Source organism: Strigops habroptila, chromosome 4 (genome assembly GCF_004027225.2).
Source record: "Strigops habroptila isolate Jane chromosome 4, bStrHab1.2.pri, whole genome shotgun sequence".
NCBI lineage: Eukaryota > Metazoa > Chordata > Aves > Psittaciformes > Psittacidae > Strigops > Strigops habroptila.
In genome coordinates this window covers 69869092-69888154 of record NC_046358.1, presented here as the reverse complement: position 1 = coordinate 69888154, position 19063 = coordinate 69869092, and the positions used below count along the sequence as shown (strand labels likewise).

The window sequence follows — 19063 nt, the reverse complement described above, 5'->3', positions numbered from 1 at the left end:
CTGCCTTCATCTCTCCTTCCCTGCCACTGCCTCCTCCTCCTCCTTGCTCTCCCCACCCTGTTCTCATTTCCCCAAGAAGACTTTAATGAAATCTGCCCTTAATTAAATCCACATTCATTTGCATAATTACCAGGAAATTGAAATTAGCCTGCGGACGTGGCTGGAATACATTTGGCATCGGGGAGCTCTGCCTGTCCCCCCCCACCTATGGGTGCTGCTCCCACTCCCCTTCCTTCCCAGCCTGGGGTGGCCCCAGCAGTGGGGCATGGGGGGACAGGGTGAAAGGGGGAGGACAGGGAACCCCAAGGCCGTGGCTGCATGAGCAGCATTACATTTTGTTTCTTGAAAGAAAAAAGTCTTCACCACCATTGAGAATTTTTTTTTCTTTTATAACTATGTATTTTGTAATTTTTTTATGCTTATTACTTGTGGTTTGTGTTTTGTTTTTTAATCCTTTTCAACAGTGACAAACTGAGGTAACGTCTGTGACACTACAGCCTCTCCTACGGGAAGAAGGTCGGAAACCCGACAGCCGAGGGAACTGGAAATAAAAACCCGACAACCTACGGACACAGCGACCTCGATGGGAACAGGAACCAGAGCTGGGCCCCGCGGGGAGGCTCAGCCCAGCCCTCCTGGGGCGGCCGCGGCCCCGCGTCTACATTATTGCACGAAAAGATCGAGGACATCAAGGGACCTAAGGCAAAAAGGAGGAAAGTCCGCGCCTAGCGTCTCTACATCGGGGCAATGCTACTTCTAACCCGGCCCTCGGGGGCCGCGGGGACAGGGGCAGCGGCGGTGGTGGGGCCAGCCGGGCGCCCGCCCGCTGTGTAAACTGCTGCTGCTGCTGGATAGCTGGATAGCCCTTTGTGCGGGAATTGGGGCGCCCGAGGGAACAGAGGGGTCCCCACGGCGCCCACCATGATGGGAGGGAAGCCTGAACCATGCCAGGGCTTGGGTGCTGCTGCCTTGGGGTGCCCCCTGAGCCCCCCAAACCAGAAGGGGAGTTGTGACCCCCGCACACACCCCATGACCTTGTCCCTAAGGGGCCACCAGCGGGTCCTGCCACCACCACCCTGCGCAGCTGCTGCCCCCCCCGCCAGCCCCACGGGAGGGTAACGGGGCTTTGGGGAAGGGGTGACAGCAAGGAGGGGCGATGGGGACAACACAGGGAACTGTGGACCTTCGGGAGCCCGCTCGAAGCCCCCGGGCTGTGCAGACCAGCCTGGAGATGCGCCACCACCGCCTCTTCCAGTCCCTGGGTACAAAAAGTCTGCAGAGGGGACAAGGGGACGCCACCACGGCAGAGCCGCCCAGGCCGAGCATCCAACCTGCTGGACATTGGCACCGCGGAGCTCAGCTCCTGGCTGCGAGGGGACCGGTCCCTCGGTGGGGGCCTGGGGCTGCCAGTGGCTGGGCAGGGCAGGCCGGGGGCTGCCGGCGGCTGGGACACACAACAACACACAGGGACACTGCTACATCAATGGCTGCCAGCACCTCCCACGGCAGGGAGGCAGCTGGTGACCCCCAGCTCCCCATCACCAGCCCCCCATCACTTCCCAGGCCTCACCAGTGGGGCAGGGGCTGGTGGAAGGGGACAAAGCCTCCTCCATATGCGGTGTCATCGGCCTGCCCTCAAGCATGGGGTGGGGAGAGCCGGTGGGTACCAGCTGCCCTGGGCCCCCCACCCTGGGCAGTGACCCCCACTCGTGCAGCCCCTTCAGTGCTTCCTCCCCACACTGGGGGACCCCTCCTGGGCCACCCTGGGGGAGGCTTGTGGGGGGCAGGAGCCGGGGCACCAACGTCCTCACGGGCAGTGACCGGTACCCTTGGCCGCACTGCCGCCGGGCAGGACATGGGGGATCAGCATCCTCAGCGCTGCAGAGCGCAACCAGCTTTGTCCTTTTCCTCTTGTTTTCTGTATCTTTTTTTGCTTCGGGAGACCCGGGGCCTGGTCCCGGCTCATGCCACCACCACGAGCAGCACCCCCCATCCCCGTCCCCGTGGCGGGGGGACAGGACAGGACAGGCGGGTGCCGCGAGCCGCTCCGGTGCCATCACACACAGATCTCTATTGCTGTGGCCAGGACCATCTGCCCCTTGCCCTTGTCCTGCCGCCCGTCTGTCCTGCTCGCCGTGCCCGGGGACGCCGTGCTTGGCTCGGGGCCGCGGGGGCCGCTGCCCTCGGTCAGCACGGTCCTCTTGAGTGGGGCAGGGGTGCAGGGCCCGGCTGCCTCGTGGCAGTGTGGCCCGGCCGGGAGCTTGTCCCTGGCGTGCTTGCGGGAGCGGTACGAGGGTCGGCACCGCACCTCAGCCATCAGGTCGCACTTGATGAAGTAGAAGACCTCCTTGACGGGGCAGCGCTTCTCAGGGTCAAGGGCCAGCAGGCGCTGGAACATGCGCAGGGCGCTGTCCGTGAAGCGCCGCCACTGCGAGGGCAGCCCCGCCAGCCGCCCCTTCTGCCACCGCACAAACTCCTCGAAGAAGGCGTCCGACGCCACCGCCGCCTCCCAGGGGAAGTTGCCAGTGAGGACGCAGAAGATGAGCACCCCAAAAGCCCAGACATCGATGCTGGTGTCCACAGCGAAGCCCTCTGCCCGCCCGGCCTGGCACACCTCGGGCGCCGTGTAGGGGATGGTGCCGCTGATGCGCTTGACCCGGCAGCCCACCTTGCGGGTCATGCCGAAGTCGGCCAGTTTGACGCGGCGGCAGTCACGGTCGAAGAGCAGGACGTTCTCCGGCTTGATGTCCCGATGCACCAGGCTCTTGCTGTGCATGTAGTCAAGGGCCAGGCCCAGCTGCTGCAAGCAGCGCTTCACCAGCTCCTCGGGGAGGCCCACCTGCAGCAGCGGGGAAACGGCATCAGCCACCCACCACCGAACCCCTGGTGATCCCACCCAGCCCGGGACCGCCACATCGGTGTCGCTACATATCCGACACAGTCAAGGCTGATGGTTCTGGGCCACCCTAGGGATGGGTGATGGGTCTCAGGACCTCCAGGGGATGGGTGATGGGTCCCAGGCCACCCTAGGGATGGATGATGGGTCCCAGACCACCCCAGGAGATGGGTGATGGGCCCCAGTCTTGCTTGTAGGTGCTTGTGGTTGGGGCCAACCCATACAGGTCTGCCCGGTGTCCGCGCATGGGGCCCCCTCCCACTGAAGCACAGCAGCAGCTTTGCTTAGTGCCCTGGGGATACCGAATCCTTCCCACCCCAAAAGACTCCTACAGGAGGGCGGTCCCACCTGTGGCGGGATGATGTCGAAGAGGTCCCCGCCAGGGGCATACTCCTGAGCAAACACGTAGCAGTCCTCAGTCTCGAAGACCACATCGAAGACCTTGATGATGAAGGGGCTGGAGGAGAGCGTGTTGGTGATGCTGAACTCCCGCAGGAAGTTCTTCAGTTTCGTCTTGCTCTTGTTGACGAATTTCAGGGCCATCTTGGTGCCTGCAGTTGACAGGGGATAGGGATGAGCCCAAGGCACGGTTGGGACATGCCGGGCACCCCACTCCCAGTGCGCCCGTGTCCCCGGTGCCCCCTGCGCTCCCCTCACCTGTGCTTTTGTGGGACACCAGGTCTACCTTGCCGTAGGTGCCCTTGCCGAGCTCGCGGATGAGGTCGTAGTGCTTGCTGATGTCGGTGCCCGAGAGGGTGCGGATGGCCAGGGACTGCATGTCCTCGGTGATGAGGGGCACCCCGCAGCAGGCCAGCTTGCGCGACGGCTCCTGCTCAACCGAACCCGCACTCATGGCTGCGCTGCAAGGCAGAGGTGTCACCACTCCCTGTGGGTGCTGCAAAGCCACTGCACCCTGTCCTGTCCCATCCCATCCCATCCCTGGGGCTCGGAGCTGGCACTGGGCTGCTCAGGGCACTGCTGAGCAGCACCCATTGGGTGCCAGCCCCCTGTCCTCAGGAGCCACCAACCCAGTGGCTCTGGAGAGGATGCTCCAGCAGCCATGTGAGGCAGGGCCATGGGGTCCAGTGGGGACCCCGGGAGCCAGCCCTGTCTGCTCCACTCTCTTGCCTTTGCAGAGCTCTGGAGCGTGGCCAGGACCACACCACAGGCATCAAGCAGGACACAGGTTCTGCAGCAAATCACCACCATATAAATCTAACCATCCATCACCACCGACTCCCAGCTGTGCTGGATGCTCTGGTGCAGAGCCCAGATGACAACACTGATGTTCCACCCTCCTGACAAGCCAGCAGCAGTTTTTCCTCCCCATGAGCCGAGCTTGGACTCACCCACCACACCACTGCAGCAGCAAAACCACCCCAGGATTTCCTCTGATGTCTTCAGGGCGCTGCATCACCCTCCATCATCCCCCAAGAGCACAAACCCACACTACAAGCACACACAAGAGTGCAGCACGACAGTCCCAAGCAGAGACACGGGCACCAGTGGGTACCACGGCAGAGAAATCCAGCTGCTTTTGGGTTTTGTAGCCACCTCTCGTCCCAGAGCAGAGCTCAGCTTCTTAGTTGATTACATACTTTTTTTTTTTTTTGTTCCTGGGAAGTTGGGTAAAAAATAGAAAAGGAACTTCAACATCATGATGTTCCAAAAATGTAACGGCTTGACTCATAAGATCTCCCAAGCAGCTCATCTCCATAGTGTTTTATTGGCCTCCTGGATGAGGAGCACCATTTCAGCGTCTGGGTGCTGGAGGTGGAGGTGGATCAGCGCAGCAGCTCGATGGATGCATGACTAAAAACAGCTCCCAGCATCCTGCAAGAATTGTGTCTACACTTGAATTTACCATCAGCCATGTCTCCTCATTAACCAGTGTTGAAATCCAACTATTCAAGTTGGCAAAGTTGGGGTTTGAGAGCAAACGCACTGGTGAGATGCAAGAGAGGAGGTGAGGATGGACAGCTGCTAGAAACAACTCTCTAAGCCAAGGGCTACTTCATAGAATCACAGAACCATTAGGATTAGAAGGGACCTCTGGAGATCATCCAGTCCAACCCCCTGCCAAGGCAGGGCCACCCAGAGCAGGTTACACAGAAACGTGCCCGGGTGGGTTTGGAATGTCTCCAGAGAGAGAGAGTCCACCACCCCCCTGGGCAGCCTGTTCCAGTGCTCTGCCACCCTCAACAGAAAGAAGTTCTTCCTCACGTGCAGGTGAAACTTGTTGTGTTCTAGTTTATGGCCATTGCTCCTTGTCCTGCTGCTGGGCATCACTGAAAAGAGTCTGGCACCATCCTTCTGGCACCTGCCTTTGAGATACTGATCTGCACTGATGAGATCCCCTCTCAGTCTGCTCTCCTCTGGACTAACCAGGCCCAGCTCCCACAATCTCTCCTCGTAAGAGAGATGCTCCAGATCCCTGATCATCCCTGTGGCCTCCGCTGGACCTTTTCCATTAGCTCCTTGTCTGTCTTGTACCGAGGAGCCCAGCACTGGACACAGCACTCCAGATGTGGCCTCACCAGGATCGAGTGGACCCATTGGGTTTTCCAGGCAGCTCCTTTCCAACCAGCAACCAAGAAATGCCCATGGGGAATGGGTGTCCCACCAAACGAGGTCCCCTGCCTGCTGCCTCCTGCCAGGCTTTTGCACCCAGGCTGCAGCTGCTGCATTTGTGGAGCTTTATGGAGTAGAGAAACATTCTGAAGTGTGGGTCCATGGGGCAGGAGCGAGGCCGTGCTGCCAGAGCAGAATCCTGCCATGGTGCCTCTGTTAGAGCCAGGGTCCTGCTGTGGTGCCTCGTTACAGGTAGTGGGGTGCAATGCAATGCAGAAGTTTGCATTAAAATTTGAACTGCTTTGGAAAACATGTTGGGTTGATGGAAGCAGCGAAGTGGGGCAGCAGCAGGGAGGGAGCGAGGGCTCATGTCCAGCCGTCTCATGGGGACAGAAGGGGACAGTGCCTGCACAACAAAAGATGCTGCCGGGCTGACATGGCTGGGTCAAGGTCCCGTGTCCTTGGCTGCCTTCTGTGCCCATGCCGGCCATGCCAACACAACTGCCATCAGGTCAAACCAGGGCAGAAGTGAGGCCTCTCCCAGCACACCAGCTCCTCTCCCATCGCCATGGCACGGCCCTGAAGCACTGGAGGAGTGGAGCCAGTGCTGTGCCTGAGGGAAGCCAAAACGCCCCCCCAGCACAGGGCCCCAGCTCCATTGTTTTGGGTGTTGTTGAAGAAGGAGCTTTTAAAGCCGGAAGGAATGATGTGCATCCCAGCTGAGTCCCAGCAAAAGCCCCACAGCACAAGACCCCAGGCAACGGCAAAGGGGAAGGAAAAATGCTGCCAAGCGGCACCGGGACCCCACTGCTCACCTCAGGTAGTTCATGCCATCATCTCCGCATCCTGAACCGTTTCTCCTACTATTCAGACTAAAATTGTTCTGTGTTTAAGCTTCAGAAGCATTTATCTCATTGAGTGAGGAGGATAATCCACCCACTTCTTCCTTGTTCCCTGGCAGGTATTTATAGGCAGCCACTCGTCTCCCGCCGGCAGCTGCTGCTCCTCTCCCCAGACCTCCTCGGCTCCACCCCAACACCACGGAGCAGACCCCAAGAGCAGCATCCCGTATGTGGAGCCTGGCACCCCGCTGGGTACCGGGGCCAGCACCACCACGCTGCTCACTGCAAGGGGATGCTTCCCCCTGCTCCGCATCCTGCTGCGCTGCTCACTAGCCCTGGGCACATCGACTCTGCCGATAAGTAATTGCAAACTCATTAAGAGCTCATTGAGAGGAGCAGAGGCCGCCCAGGAGAGCTGCCCCAGGCACCCAGTGGAGGAGGCAGCAGCAGCTGCTTGGAAGAGAAAAGGGGGAAAACAAACCTCTCTGGGCACATCAGAGACCGACAGGGCAGAAAAAGAACCCAGTTATTGAGTGGTGTCAAAGGGTTTGGGCTGAGCTGATGCAGGGTTCTGTGTGGCCAGGCAGTGTGCTGGAAGCGTGGTGAAGCGCCAGGACTCGCACCATGGGCTGCTCTGGGACGAGGAACCAGGAAAATGATGAGAAAACCCATAGGAGGCAGGGCCAGGGCCACTGCAAGACCCAGATTTCTCCTTAGAGGAGGAAGAAATGAGAAATACCCGGCAGGGTGGCGGGCGCGGGCACAAGCTGCTCTGCCCTGCAAGTGCCCCGGCCACACCACGGGTACTTTGCAGAGCTTTGATTTCCCCGTGTCCCCAGTCCCAAACCCTCCTGCTGCTACAACACTCACTACAGCATTAATTACAGTGTAATTGGCATTAGTTATCAGCAGGTAACACTAAGGCTGAAGGCCAGGGCACCTGTCCGCATGGAGCTCACTCCCTCCGCACCCCGGCCGGCTCCAAAACCTCCCCTATTTTCTCCAAACCACCCGCTGAGCCAGCAAAGTCATTCCCAAGTGGGTGCTTGGCTCTGCGGAAGCCGTCCCCGCTCCCAGTGCTGCCCGTGCTGCCTCACTGGGGCAGGAGGTGCCTCAGCCTCCCTGTGCCCCACTCCACTTCCAGCCTCCACTGCCTCTGCTCCTGCCTGACCCCATTCCAGGGACATCCTCTCATCTCTTCTGCACCGCTGGGACCAGCACAAGGTGTTATTAACATCGCTTCCCCAGGGCAGCAGCACCCAGGGAGGGCTGGCAAAGGCACCTTCACCGAACGAGGACAACAGCTCCACGGGCACAGGGAGGGGACAGACATCTCGCTGGGCTCAGAGCCACAGGCACCCACCACATCCAGACATCCTCTGTCCCACCAAAACCAGCACACCACATGTGGGGACAGAGCCCCTTTGCACCAGGGCCATCCCAACAAGCCGAGTGTGTCCGGGAGGTGGAACAGCCTCTCTGCCAGCATCCCACAACCCAGGAGGAGCAGCCAGCCCACAAGGAGGCGAGGGATGGATGGATGGATGTATGGATGGATGGATGGGGCATGTCTCCATGTCCTGCTGGCTCCACGGCGGTGGGAAGGCACTGGGAAACACTCAGGGGCTGCTGACACCACGAGCCTGAACCAGCACCAAAGCTCCACTGAAACACCCACAGCAACCATGACTCCCCAGCGCCCCCAGTCCAGGACATTTCTCCATGTGATGGCACTGAATTCCCAGTTATCTGGAGTTTCTCATACCAGTTCCTTGCCCAGACCAGAGCAGACTGCCCAGCATCAGGATCAGCTTCAGCAAAGCCAATGAGCACCCAGAAAGGGGTAGGTCAGTGGGAGCTGCTCTCCCGGTGGGGATGTCAGTGCAGGGCAGGGTCAGGCCCATCACACCCATCTGCAGCATTCCCCATAGCAGGAACCATCTCCCATCCCAGCCATCAGCCTGTGACAACCTTCTTCAGCTTTTGGTCCCCGATTCAGGTTTTGCAGGCAAATTTGAGAAGAGCAGATAATGCAGCACCCAGGCTCTCTCCAACAACAGCTCATGCTGTCCTCCCGAGGGATGGGTGGAAGCTGCTCCCTGGGGAGCCACTGCTCTGTGCCATCCTCCGTGCCCTCCACACGGCTCTCCCAGAGCTGCCACCAGGATTTTCGCTGCCCTCATTAGTATCCGTCCATCGGCCCCCGACGCAGGACCTTAGTGCCTTTCAGTGCTTTGGCCTCCTAGGATTTTTCCTGGCAAGTGGGATGGCTTCGTTAGGACCTCGGCTCCTCCAGCCTCCAGCTCCTCCTGCCTTTGCCGCCGGCACCGGGGATTTATGATTACTTCATTGTTTGATTGGTTTCATCAGCCTGTCATCATCTCCCTCCCAAAACTCTTCCACCAGCACCGGCAGCGTTTGGGATCTGCAAAGACAAACGCCTGGAGCGGCACCTGCCCGTTGCCTGCCCGGTCCCCACAGCAGGGCCAGCGGCTCTCGGCCCTTGTGCTCTGGGGGACAGTGGGACACGGCACCCTGCTGCGACAACAGCCCCACTACCCCTCCGAGGGGCTTCACAGCCCTTGGACATGGTGGGGCCGTGTCCAGCCCCACGTGGGACCCTCATGGCCGGAGCTGCTGTGACCCAGCAGCCCGGGCATCATCCCGGCTCCCACCGCGGGGGATTCTCCCGCTTCTCCCTGGCCTCGCCTTTGCCCCACTGCCCCCCACGCAGCCTCTCCCCGCAGCATCCCTGCCCATTCATGCCACAGCCACGCCGCGAGCCAGGGCCTCGGCAGGCGGGCACCAGCCCCGCGGCTTCGGCTCCCAGCGGGTGACACCGCCACGCCAGAGCCAGCGAAGAGGGGAGCCGAGGCCGAACCGCTCCCCTGGGCCTGACCCTGCCGCGCTGTCGCCCCGAGCTGCGGCAGGATTCCCGCCGGCATCACCCGCCCGCCCGCGGCCACCGCGATGGCGGGGCCGGACCTGGAGGAAAGTGGGTCACGCTTCCCGTTCCCGAGCCGCTCCCGAGCCGCTCTCGAGCCGCTGCCGGCGAGAGGCTGGTGCGGGCTGGAGAGCGGTTCCTGTGCCCGCACCGCGCTGGCGAGGAGGGAAGGCGAGGGAAGATGGCCTGAGGTGCCCCCGAGGCCATCTCTCTCCTCCCTGCTGCCCTTCCCCTGCCTCCAGCCGCTTCCAACATCTTAGCGCATCCTCCCAGCCTCCCCCCGCGCCATTCACCGGGACCCCTTTCTCCCTCGAGGGCGGCCCGGGGCCGGCTGCCAGGGCACGACCCCCCCCTCCCCGCCGCCTCCCCGGTCGGCCCCCGCCACCCCGCTCCGGCACTAACTCCGCTCAAGTGGGACTCAGCCGCTTCCGTCTCCGGCCCCGCGTTGTCCCCGCAGCCGCAGGGCCGGGGCCGGGCGCAGGTGGCGGCGGGGGGCGGTGGAGCCCCGGGGGCAGCACCCGCATCGCCCCGTGCATCCCTCCCTCCCCATTGTTCATCCCGGTGGTACCGTGATGGATTTTCCAGCCCGCCGCCGCCCCGCGCCCCCCCCCCCCCCCCCCGCGCCGTGCGGGCAGACAAAGGGCGGCCCCACCACAAAGGCTTGGGCCGGTACCGGCGCCCCCCGCGCCCCCTCCCCGCCGCCGCTGCCTCCTTACCGGTGGGGCGAGCCGCCGCGCCCCGTCCTCGGCGGGAGAGGAGCCGCCGCCGCCGCCCGCCCCCCGCGCGGGGCCGCGCCGCGCCGCTGCCGCCCGCCCCGCCGGGCTCATGCCGCGGCCCCGCCGCCGGCACCGGAGGAGCGGAGCGGAGCGGCGGAGCCCCCTCCGCACCCCCCGGCAGGGCAGCGCCGCCCCGCCCCGCGCTCCGCCCGGCACCGGCACCGGCACCGCCCCGCGGAGGGTGGGGGGGGAGCCGTCGCCGCTCCACCGGCGCTGGTGCGGGGAGCACGCGGTCCGACCACCCCCGGCAGCCCTCGAGGTGGTCGGTGCGGGGTGCAGCCGGGGTCCCGCGGGTGGAGCCGCGGTCACAGCGGACCCGGTCTCCGGAGCTCCAGGCGGGGCTCGGTCCCTCTCAGCTCCCCACGCAGGGGTCGGGCTCCTGAACCCCTTCCCCACCCCACTCAAAGGGTTCCGACAGTCCACGCCTGGAACATCGGGGGGGCACCGCCATCCACACCACGCATCCGAAACATCCTTGCGCAGGGCCACATCCCGCTGCCAGCACGCTCCCTGTTTCCCACTCTCCCAGAGCCTCCCAAGACTTCGAATCCCTTCGCCTTCAGTGCAGGTGATGGCCAACATCACACCGGAACACATGCGGGGCACGCGGCTCCTGCCGCCATGCACTCCAGGATGTGGGAGCCCTCGCACAGAGCCCGGGAAAGGCGGCCGAGGCAGAGGCACTGTGTGGGGCTTCCTCAGCCTCAGAATGCTTGGCAGTGTGTTCAGCCAGCGATGCCAGAGCCAAAGGGCTCCAGGCACCTCCAGTCCAAGGGCAGCTCTCCCGAGGGGAAGGCACTGCACTCCTCCTCAGAGCATCCTTGGGCTCTTCTAGTCCTTCCAGGTCTCTTTCTGTGCTTGCTGAGCTGAGCAGGGATGTTCTAACACAGGCCACGGTTGGCTTTGGGGTCCCTCGGCTCTTAGCTGGACACCAGGTCCCTTTGCTCCTGTAATAATGCTTTTGAGCTGACCCACAGCCGTGGGGCTGCCCCATGCTCCAAGGGGTGGCAGCAGGTTGTTCCCATGCACTGCTGGGATCAGGGCCATCCTGCTGCCACCCGAGCAGCTGGTCTCATGAATGACTCTAAAGGCAGAGGTGGAATCACACTCTGGCACCTCTTTGATTCGGTGCCAGGCACTGCGGGGACATTGTCACCCTTCTCCCATCTGGCAGCCACCCAGGGCATCACCAGTCTCGGGTCAGGGCACCAGGAAAGGTGGCTGTGGCTCAGGAGCAAGTGCTGGTCCCCTCGATCCCCCTTCACTCACTGGTCGCTGTCACAGCTCCCGGCACCCATGGCTTGGATGCTCTGAGTATGCATGATCCCCACTGGGATGGGGGGATTTGTGAGGCATGAGAGGGGAAATGCTGTCTCCAGCATCACCGGAGCCCAGTGACCCTGCAAGCCAGGGCAGGCATTGGAGGTGTGGAGGTGCTGGGAACGGGCACGGTGTGGGAGATGAGGCAGAGCTGGATGCACCCTGCTCTGCCATGTAAGCAGGACATGGGCTGGTGGAACCCACTACAGTGTTTCCTCGCAGGCCCCGCTCCACTGGCTGCAGGGGATGGAGTGGGTCCAGCCTCAGCCCCTCCCATGGCCCCACACAAGGCACCATCCCCACGTGTCCCCTGCCTGCCCTTGCCACGCTGCGGCTCCCGGCTCCCGCAGCCTCCTGCTCACGGCGTTCCGAGCTGCGCCTCTGAGCCCTCCTTCTGCTCGCCCTATTTATAGCTTGGGGCTGTTTCTAGGTCAGGCGTGCGAGAGGCACCGGTGCCCGGGAGCCCGCACGGGGACTGCGGGGGGCTGCGGGGACAGCATCGCACACCCCGCACGCAGCTTGGCTCCCAGTGCCACCGCACCCATGCTGGAGCAGGGGGCTGTGCCGTGCCCCAGGCACATGGAGGCTGAGATGTCAGTGACGGACCAGCTGGACTGTGGCAGGGCTCTGTGGGGCTGCATGGGGCTTGGCAGGTCTCTGTGGGGCTCTGTGGGGCTCAGCAGCGCTCTGTGGGGCTGCCAGGCTGCAGACCAGCACATTGCCAGCACGTGGGTCATACACAGGTTGGATGATAGTAACACCCATAGCATCAGTTAGTGCTCATGGTCTTCAAAGAATATTAATATCTAATTCAGATTAGGGAGATGAAATGAGCCGGATCAAACACGTTTATCACCTGGTGTGATCCCAAGCCATGCAACGAGCCCGTGGCTCCACAGGGGACCACGAATGCCCCCGGGATTTCTGCTTGGAAAGGAAATGTCCTGGCTCATGCCATGAGAGCTGTCCTCAGACAGGGCAGGCAGCAGGGAAATGACCTGAAAAGCCCAAAATACTTTTAGCAAGCCCAATCCTCTCCAAATTCAGTGACAAGGTCTCTTGTCCCTTTGCTACCACTTGTTCCCTCCGCCCCCAATCCCCCCGGCAGAGCGGGAGCCATGGGTCAGGGTACCACAGCTCCCTGCAGCCTGTCACGCTCCGGCGACAGAAGCTGAAACCTGCCCTAAGATGCTGGCAGGGATGCTGGGAAGGAGCAGGCGGGGACGGAGGGAGGAGGGCGACGCGGGAGCGGAGCACGCCGGGAGCCGCAGCACCAGCGGAGGGGACGCGCTCAGCCCGGGAGGTCCAACCGCCCCTCCAGATGCTTTGGGATGTTTTTCGCCCAAGCCCCGAAAGCTCCCATCCGGCCGCTGCGGTCGGTCATCCCTTCCTCTACCTCGCCACTAGGCACAGTGCCACTGCTGTGACCTTCTCCCCGCTGCCCACCCCATCGCCCCTCCGCAGCGCCAGCCCGGGGGGCACTAATCCGTGTTGAGGGGCTGCGTGTCCCCTCGGTCGCTGGGAACAGCACCCAGCCAGGAGGGCTCAAGGGGAAAGGGGAGAGCTGGTTCCCGGCGCACTGGGGTAGGGGTTAAGTGCCCCCCACCTCGGTGGTGTCCCTGAGCAGCGTGCTCCATCCCTGCTGCCGGTGCTGGGAAGAGATTCCCAGCGGATGCTCTCAAGGTCAGGGAGGAGACGCAGCCCAGGCGCTGTGGGGCACAATCTGCAGCTTGGCTGCGTGGCGGGGACTCGACAAGCCACTGCTGGTGGCCACTGGGGGGCTGCCGCCACCCCCCATGTAGTCCCCCAGTACTTGTGCTGTGCTCCTGGGGGCACAGGATGGACCCGAGCCAGCCGGGTGGGGGGCACAGCGTCCTGCCCCCGGCACGGCTTAGGTCAGGACCTGCAGCACCGTCTGCAGGGAGCTGGGACGTGGTGTTGACTCTGGAGCATAATGATGACTATTCAGCTACTGGGTTGAAAGAAAGCAGAATGGTTTCCTTTTGAATGGGTTTCTTCTGAAAAGAAACAGAACGGGTTTCTTCGGGGGGTGGGGGGTGGGATTTGGGGGTGTAGCGGGGTCACGGCGCTGCCCCCCTCACGCACTCCATCTGGGTCTGGAGCCTCAGACACCGGCTGAACCGCCGCCTGTGCGCCCATCACCAAGCAACAAGAGGGACTGAACTGGGAGCACGGGAAGAGCCGTGGGGCCTGCCCTGGCACCCCGGCACCCCATCACCCTGGTACCCCACCACCCTGTCCCGCCCGCTGCCGCCCGGCCCCGCACGCCCGCGGCCGCCGCTCGCAGCCCGTTCTCCTGGCACCATCTAGCGAGGCTGCGGGGACAGACACGCTGCCTCCGGCACCCGCCTGCGTGTCCCACACGTTCCCGCTGGCTCGGGGTGACAGCGCAGGGCCGGGCGGAGGGGCGATGCTGGAGCGGGGAGCACCCGGAGGGTCCCTCTGCCTGCACCCCCCGGGCCGGGGCAAGCCCACCCCGCAGCTGCTGTGCCGGCGGCGGCAGGCGATTATGGCCCTGTCCCCAAGGGCTGGCGGCAGACAATGGGCAATGGCCTGCGACAAGGCTGGCGGGGACAGGCTGGTGACAGCCAGGGGAGCCTCAGCCATGCAGCCCACTTTGAATCAGGGCAGCACGGGCAGAAGTCTCTGGGGGAGACAAGCCAAGCGTGTCCATACCTTGCTGTCCCCCTCAGAGAGGGGGGTGGTCCCCGCAGCCACCACACAGGACCTGGGGCCACCACATTGCCCCTCACCAGCTGGGAATGCCAAACTCGTGCCGCCTGTGGCCCAGCACAGACTGGATGCAGGCAGTTGCCTCCAAGCCTGAGTCAGGATGCGAGAACAGAGCCCCGGGGATGCTCTGTACCCGTTTCCATCCAGCAGCACCCACACCCAAGGCCCCTCTCCCATCCCAGTTTCCCATCACCACCTCCCAGTGCTGTCCCAGCCAGCACCAAACTTGTAGGCAGCGACACATGGAAATCAAGGCTCCAAAATCCATGCTTTACACCAAAACAAATCCTACAGCTCCTCACACACCAGGAGGAGCACAGACTGCCCTGACTGCCCCAGCCCGGCCTGGCTGGCATCCCGGCACCACCACCCCCCGGACCCCACCGTGGGCATCCAGCATTGGGGGGGCTCCTGGCCATGGTGGGAGCTTTGCTCTGGAGACGGCAGCACAGGACAGGAGCCGGCAGTGGCTCAGTGCCACTGAGGAGCAGTTGGGCACAATGTGTGCCAGCATTCACACCTCACATCCCTGCCGGCTGCCTGGCTCATTCTGGCACTGGCACATTCGCCTTGGCTGGGGCTCAGCAGCATGAATGGCAGAGGAGCTTTGGGGAGGGGGAGGCAAGTGGCAATGCCACTGCCGAGAGCAGCCTGGTGGCCCTCCCTGGTGACCCCCCAGCCAGCGCCTGTCCCAACAGCGACAGCAGAGTCCAGCAGGGACCCTGTTCGGGTGAGCAGGATTGGCAGGATGGCTCTGGAATGCCATGGGGTCGCTGCCAACAGCTCTGCTCCCATGGGCACACCAACACCACTCAGCATGTCACAGGATGCCCAACCTGCACCCTGGAGAGCTGCTGCCAGGGAAGCACATGCTGGATGAGCACGTGCTGTGCACGCAGCCTCTGCTCAGCACGGCACAGCATGGCCCTGCTCCCCTCTGGCCAGGTATGATATGCCTGCTCCAAGGGGAACTTCGGCACGGCCAAGGCCGGCAGCTCTCCTACAGGCACAGTGCCCAGCTCAGCTCGGTGCTGTGCTCCCATGCCCCTCACAGGCTCACAGTGTGCCTCCACCAGCCGGGCACAGTGGCACTGACCTGTGCAGGTGCAGGGGCTGCAGTTCTTCTTTCTGGAAGCAGATGAAGCAGAAGGAATCCATCACTGAGCACACCGCAGGCCAGGCAGTGCCGGAGGAATGCTGGCATCTTCCTGCCCTCACCAGTGCCGCTGGCAGCCGGAGGCTCACACTCGCCTGCCTGGAGCCATGGTGTCGGGAGCCCTTCACGTGGCCAGGCTGAGTGCCGGGGCCGGCTGCTCACCACGCACCAAGGCAGCACTGGGATGTGCTGTGTCCTGTGTCACTCTCGATGCGGGGCTGGCAGTGCCCAACACCACCTTGGCACCCATCATGCCACCTGGACAGAGGGTGCTCAGAGGGTGAGTGCAGGGACCTGGGGTGGCATTGCTGGGCCAAGGGGTCCGGCAGGGCAGGGGGAGGCCCCGGCCAAGTCCTGCGATGCTTCAGAGGCAGTGGGAAGCAGCTGCCCCTCTCCGGTGCCCAGCACCCATGTGGCACCCGATGGTGTCTGTGGCACTGCCAGGAAAGTGTCCCATGCACAGGGGCTTGTGGAGGGTGGGATGCAGAGGCTCTGGTAGGGCCCCGTAGAGTCCGGCAGGGTCTGGCAGGGTCCAGCAAGGTCTGGCAGGATCCGGCAGGGTCTGGCAGAGTCTGGCAGGGTCTGGCAGAGTCTGGCAGGATCTGGCAGGGTCTTGGCAGTCTCTGGCAAGGTCTGGCAAGGTCCGGCAAGGTCTGGCGGGGTTCAGCAGGCTCTGGTGGGGTCTGGCAGGTTCTGGTGGGGTCTGGCAGGCTCTGGCAGGGTCTGCAGGCAGGCCAGGACCCCCACACACTCAGGGAGGAAAAGTTGTGTTGTGGCTGTGCAGCGGCTCTGCGGGGCCCATCTCACCGGCAGAGCCGCCGCTCGCTCTGACAGCAAAACCAGCGTGTGAGTATTAATAGCTCCAGATCCATGCAGGGAGCTGGGAAGTTAACTCCTCAGCTGCCACCGCCGGCCCTGCCCAGGCTCCAGCCACCCTCTCCCGCCTCTGGGCTGCTGCCTCGGGGCTCGCCAGTGCCACAGCTGAGGCCTGGCAAGCTCAGCCCACCCGCCCCATGCACCAGGTGTCACCAAGATCTGCACCCCAGTGCCACATCCGACTTACCCATGGCACAACCCTGGGGGGGTCTCTCTTAGCCTGGGCGCTCCTGGGTGGCAGTTGAGAAGGTGGCCTGGGATCAGTTCCTGGGGTGGCTGCTCTCCACTGTGTGGCTGGACATGGTGGGACATGGCAGGACACAGCTTGCCAGTTCCACTGGGCATGGCAGAACATCATGGTGCCTTGTGAGGGGTGTCCCCACGCAACAAGCAGTGTCCCTGCCCCACAAGTGGCATCTTATCCCCATGGTGGGTGTCCCTGTCCCAAAAGGTGGCTTTGCACCACTGGTGCAAGCCAGGGTAGTCGTGACAGCAGTCTCATCATAGAATCGTGGAATGGTTTGGGTGGGAAGGGACCTTAGAGCTCATCCAGTTCCAATCCCCTGCCACAGGCAGGGACACCTTCCACTAGAGCAGGTTGCTCCAAGCCCCTGTGTCCAACCTGACCTTGTTTTTCTTCTTCTTAATGATCTTTCCACAGTGCTCAGCTGCTCTGGGGGACAAACCCTGTGGGCAGCTCTGGAGTTTCACCATCCCTGCTCTGTTGGGACCAGCTCAGGGACCAGTATGTGTCCCCCAGGCCCCTGTGACCCAGAGCATTGCTGGTCCCTCACCCCAGCCCACATCCAACACCTTGGGGCAGAAGCAAAGGCCATGGCCTTGGGAAGCAGCAGCAGGAGGACACGGAGAGGCTTCCCCAGCCTGGCCATGGGCTTCGTCATCTCTCGCCATGAATTATTCAGAGTGTGGCTCTGCTTGCAGCATATCTGTTCTGGGCACACCCCCTCTAATGGCAAAAATTGATGGCTTCTTAACTTCTCATGGACAGACAGCTCCCAGCCGTGCTGCTTGTGGGTCCTGTCCTCGCTGCACTGGTGCCCCAGGGCAGAGCACGACCCAATCAGGAGGGTGGTTTATCCCAAACTCGTTTCTATCACCTTCTTCCATGCATCTAGAAGGCTGCTGGGCTACATGGTCCCGCATGCGAGGCCACGAGGTGCCCACGCTCTGATGGGGTCCAGCCACTCCACACTGGTCCAGACGTAGGTTGGAGGCCAGGGCTCAGCAGAGACCCCAGCCCCATGGCCAACCTTCAGAGCTGCCTCTGTCAGACCTGCACCCAGTGCTGGGATGGGGAGGACACGTCCCAAGGGATGTGTGGGGTGGAAGGATGGCTGCTGTGCCCTCTTGCCACAGCTGCGGGTGTGCATGGGGGGGGGCTGGCTGGAGGGGGTGTACGTGTGTGTTTGTGCAGGGCTGAGCTCAGCGCACACATGTATGCACAGCCATGCTATGTGAGCACATGTTGCCCAAGGCCAGGAGCCGCAGGAGCTTTGCGATTCAGAGCAGGACTCGTCCGCCAGCCATCCACTTCCATCAGCTATTTCAAGCCGGAGCATTTCTCCTGCCACCAAGCTGAGTCCATCCCTTCAAGGTGCTTCAAGGACTTGTGCTCTCCTTGAACCTGCCATGGCGAGCAGAGCTCACCCGCAGAGTGCTCGCTGGAGACCCATGGCAAAGAGGGGCTGGGGGACGGTTTGTGCTGCGGGGCGGGGACAGCAGGTCCCTATTGCACGTTCCTTGGGTGGAGTTGCACCAAGGGGGCTGTGGGGCAGCAAAAACCCCCCCAAGAGCAGCAGCTTTGGGCTGCGTCTGCAAGCAGAGCTTGCCCTTGACTAGTTACCTGCCTACACTGGGTGTTTTGTGAGGGCTGGGGACATCAGCATGGCCATGGGGTGAAGCTGGTGGTGGTCAGGGTTGGGGCACAGACAATTGCAGGGCTCTTGTCCATCACCCAGAGGTGATGTGGGAGCAGGCAGGGCTGCAGGCAGCATTGCCTGTGGGCTGGCCACACCGTGGGCATAGGGGTTGGGAGCATCTTATCACCCCCTAACAACATGGGGACTGGCAGGGACATCTGTCCAGGACAACAGGGCTGTGCAGCATGTTTGCAGTGATGCTGCTGCCACGCTGGTCTTTGGGAGCTGGGAGAAGCATCAGCATCCCGCAGGAATCCAGCACAGGGGAGCCCCTCTCCTGCCCATGGGATGCAGGCGGGTACCCACAGCACAGCCAGACTCCACATGGGTATGGCGCCATGGGGAGTCAGTAAGCCCTGGCACCCACCCAGGCACCCACTCACCAGCAACACGCTGCAAGGAGCAACAGAAAAGGTTAAAATTTAATGCCTTGGCTAATGGGTTGAGTGGAGAGGAGCAGAAACCTGGAGAAAAGGGCCTGCTCTACCATGGAAGGGAGAGGCGAGTGTGCCCAGCCCTGGGGAGCCCCTAATGGCCTCACAGCTCCCTCCACCCCACGCTTCCTGGAAGCAGGGGAGACCTTGCTGGTCTGTGCCTGCACTTAGGTGATGCCCTGCTCCCCCCAGCCCAGTAACAACCCATGAGCTGCCTTCCAGCGCCCACCCAAGCAAGAGGCTGGTCACAGATCCATGTGGCTCCTGGAGGATGCTCATGGTGGTGGTGGGGTGAAAGCCCATGGAAGCTCAACCTCCACCACTCTCCTCTGCCACCATCTGCACTTCTGCTGGTGCCCTCCAAAAACCGTGGGAGGCTGAGAACAAGGAGAGGTGCTGAAGGGAGGGTCAAGACATCTTGTTGCATTGCCTGGGTGGTTTTTGAGGTCTAGGTAGAGACACGCTCTGAACTTTGTGTAAGTTTAAAAAAGCCCAAACCCAAAATGAGTCCTTTCTCCCTTGCGTGCAACAGAAGTGGAGTCTCTAATCAGAGA

The 19063-nt window shown here is 62.5% G+C and overlaps 1 protein-coding gene across 6 annotated transcripts; it reads right to left on the bottom strand.

The window, feature by feature from the left end:
- Positions 1–426: 426 nt before the first annotated feature.
- On the bottom strand, positions 427–16069 carry SBK1 (SH3 domain binding kinase 1). 6 transcript variants are annotated; one of them, XM_030484157.1, is made up of 4 exons: positions 15200–16069; positions 3554–3756; positions 3245–3447; positions 427–2839 (listed from the first exon to the last, which is right to left on the bottom strand). In XM_030484157.1, exons 1-4 carry the CDS (start codon positions 15259–15261, stop codon positions 2057–2059), a joined length of 1251 nt encoding a protein of 416 aa, XP_030340017.1. In that variant the 5' UTR covers positions 15262–16069; the 3' UTR covers positions 427–2056. The 6 variants fall into 6 exon arrangements, with proteins under 6 accessions (XP_030340017.1, XP_030340020.1, XP_030340022.1 ...); XM_030484160.1 differs by lacking the exon at positions 15200–16069 and adding an exon at positions 9970–10323; XM_030484162.1 differs by lacking the exon at positions 15200–16069 and adding an exon at positions 9970–9993 and having other exon boundaries at positions 3554–3751.
- Between the last annotated feature and the right edge of the window lie 2994 nt (positions 16070–19063).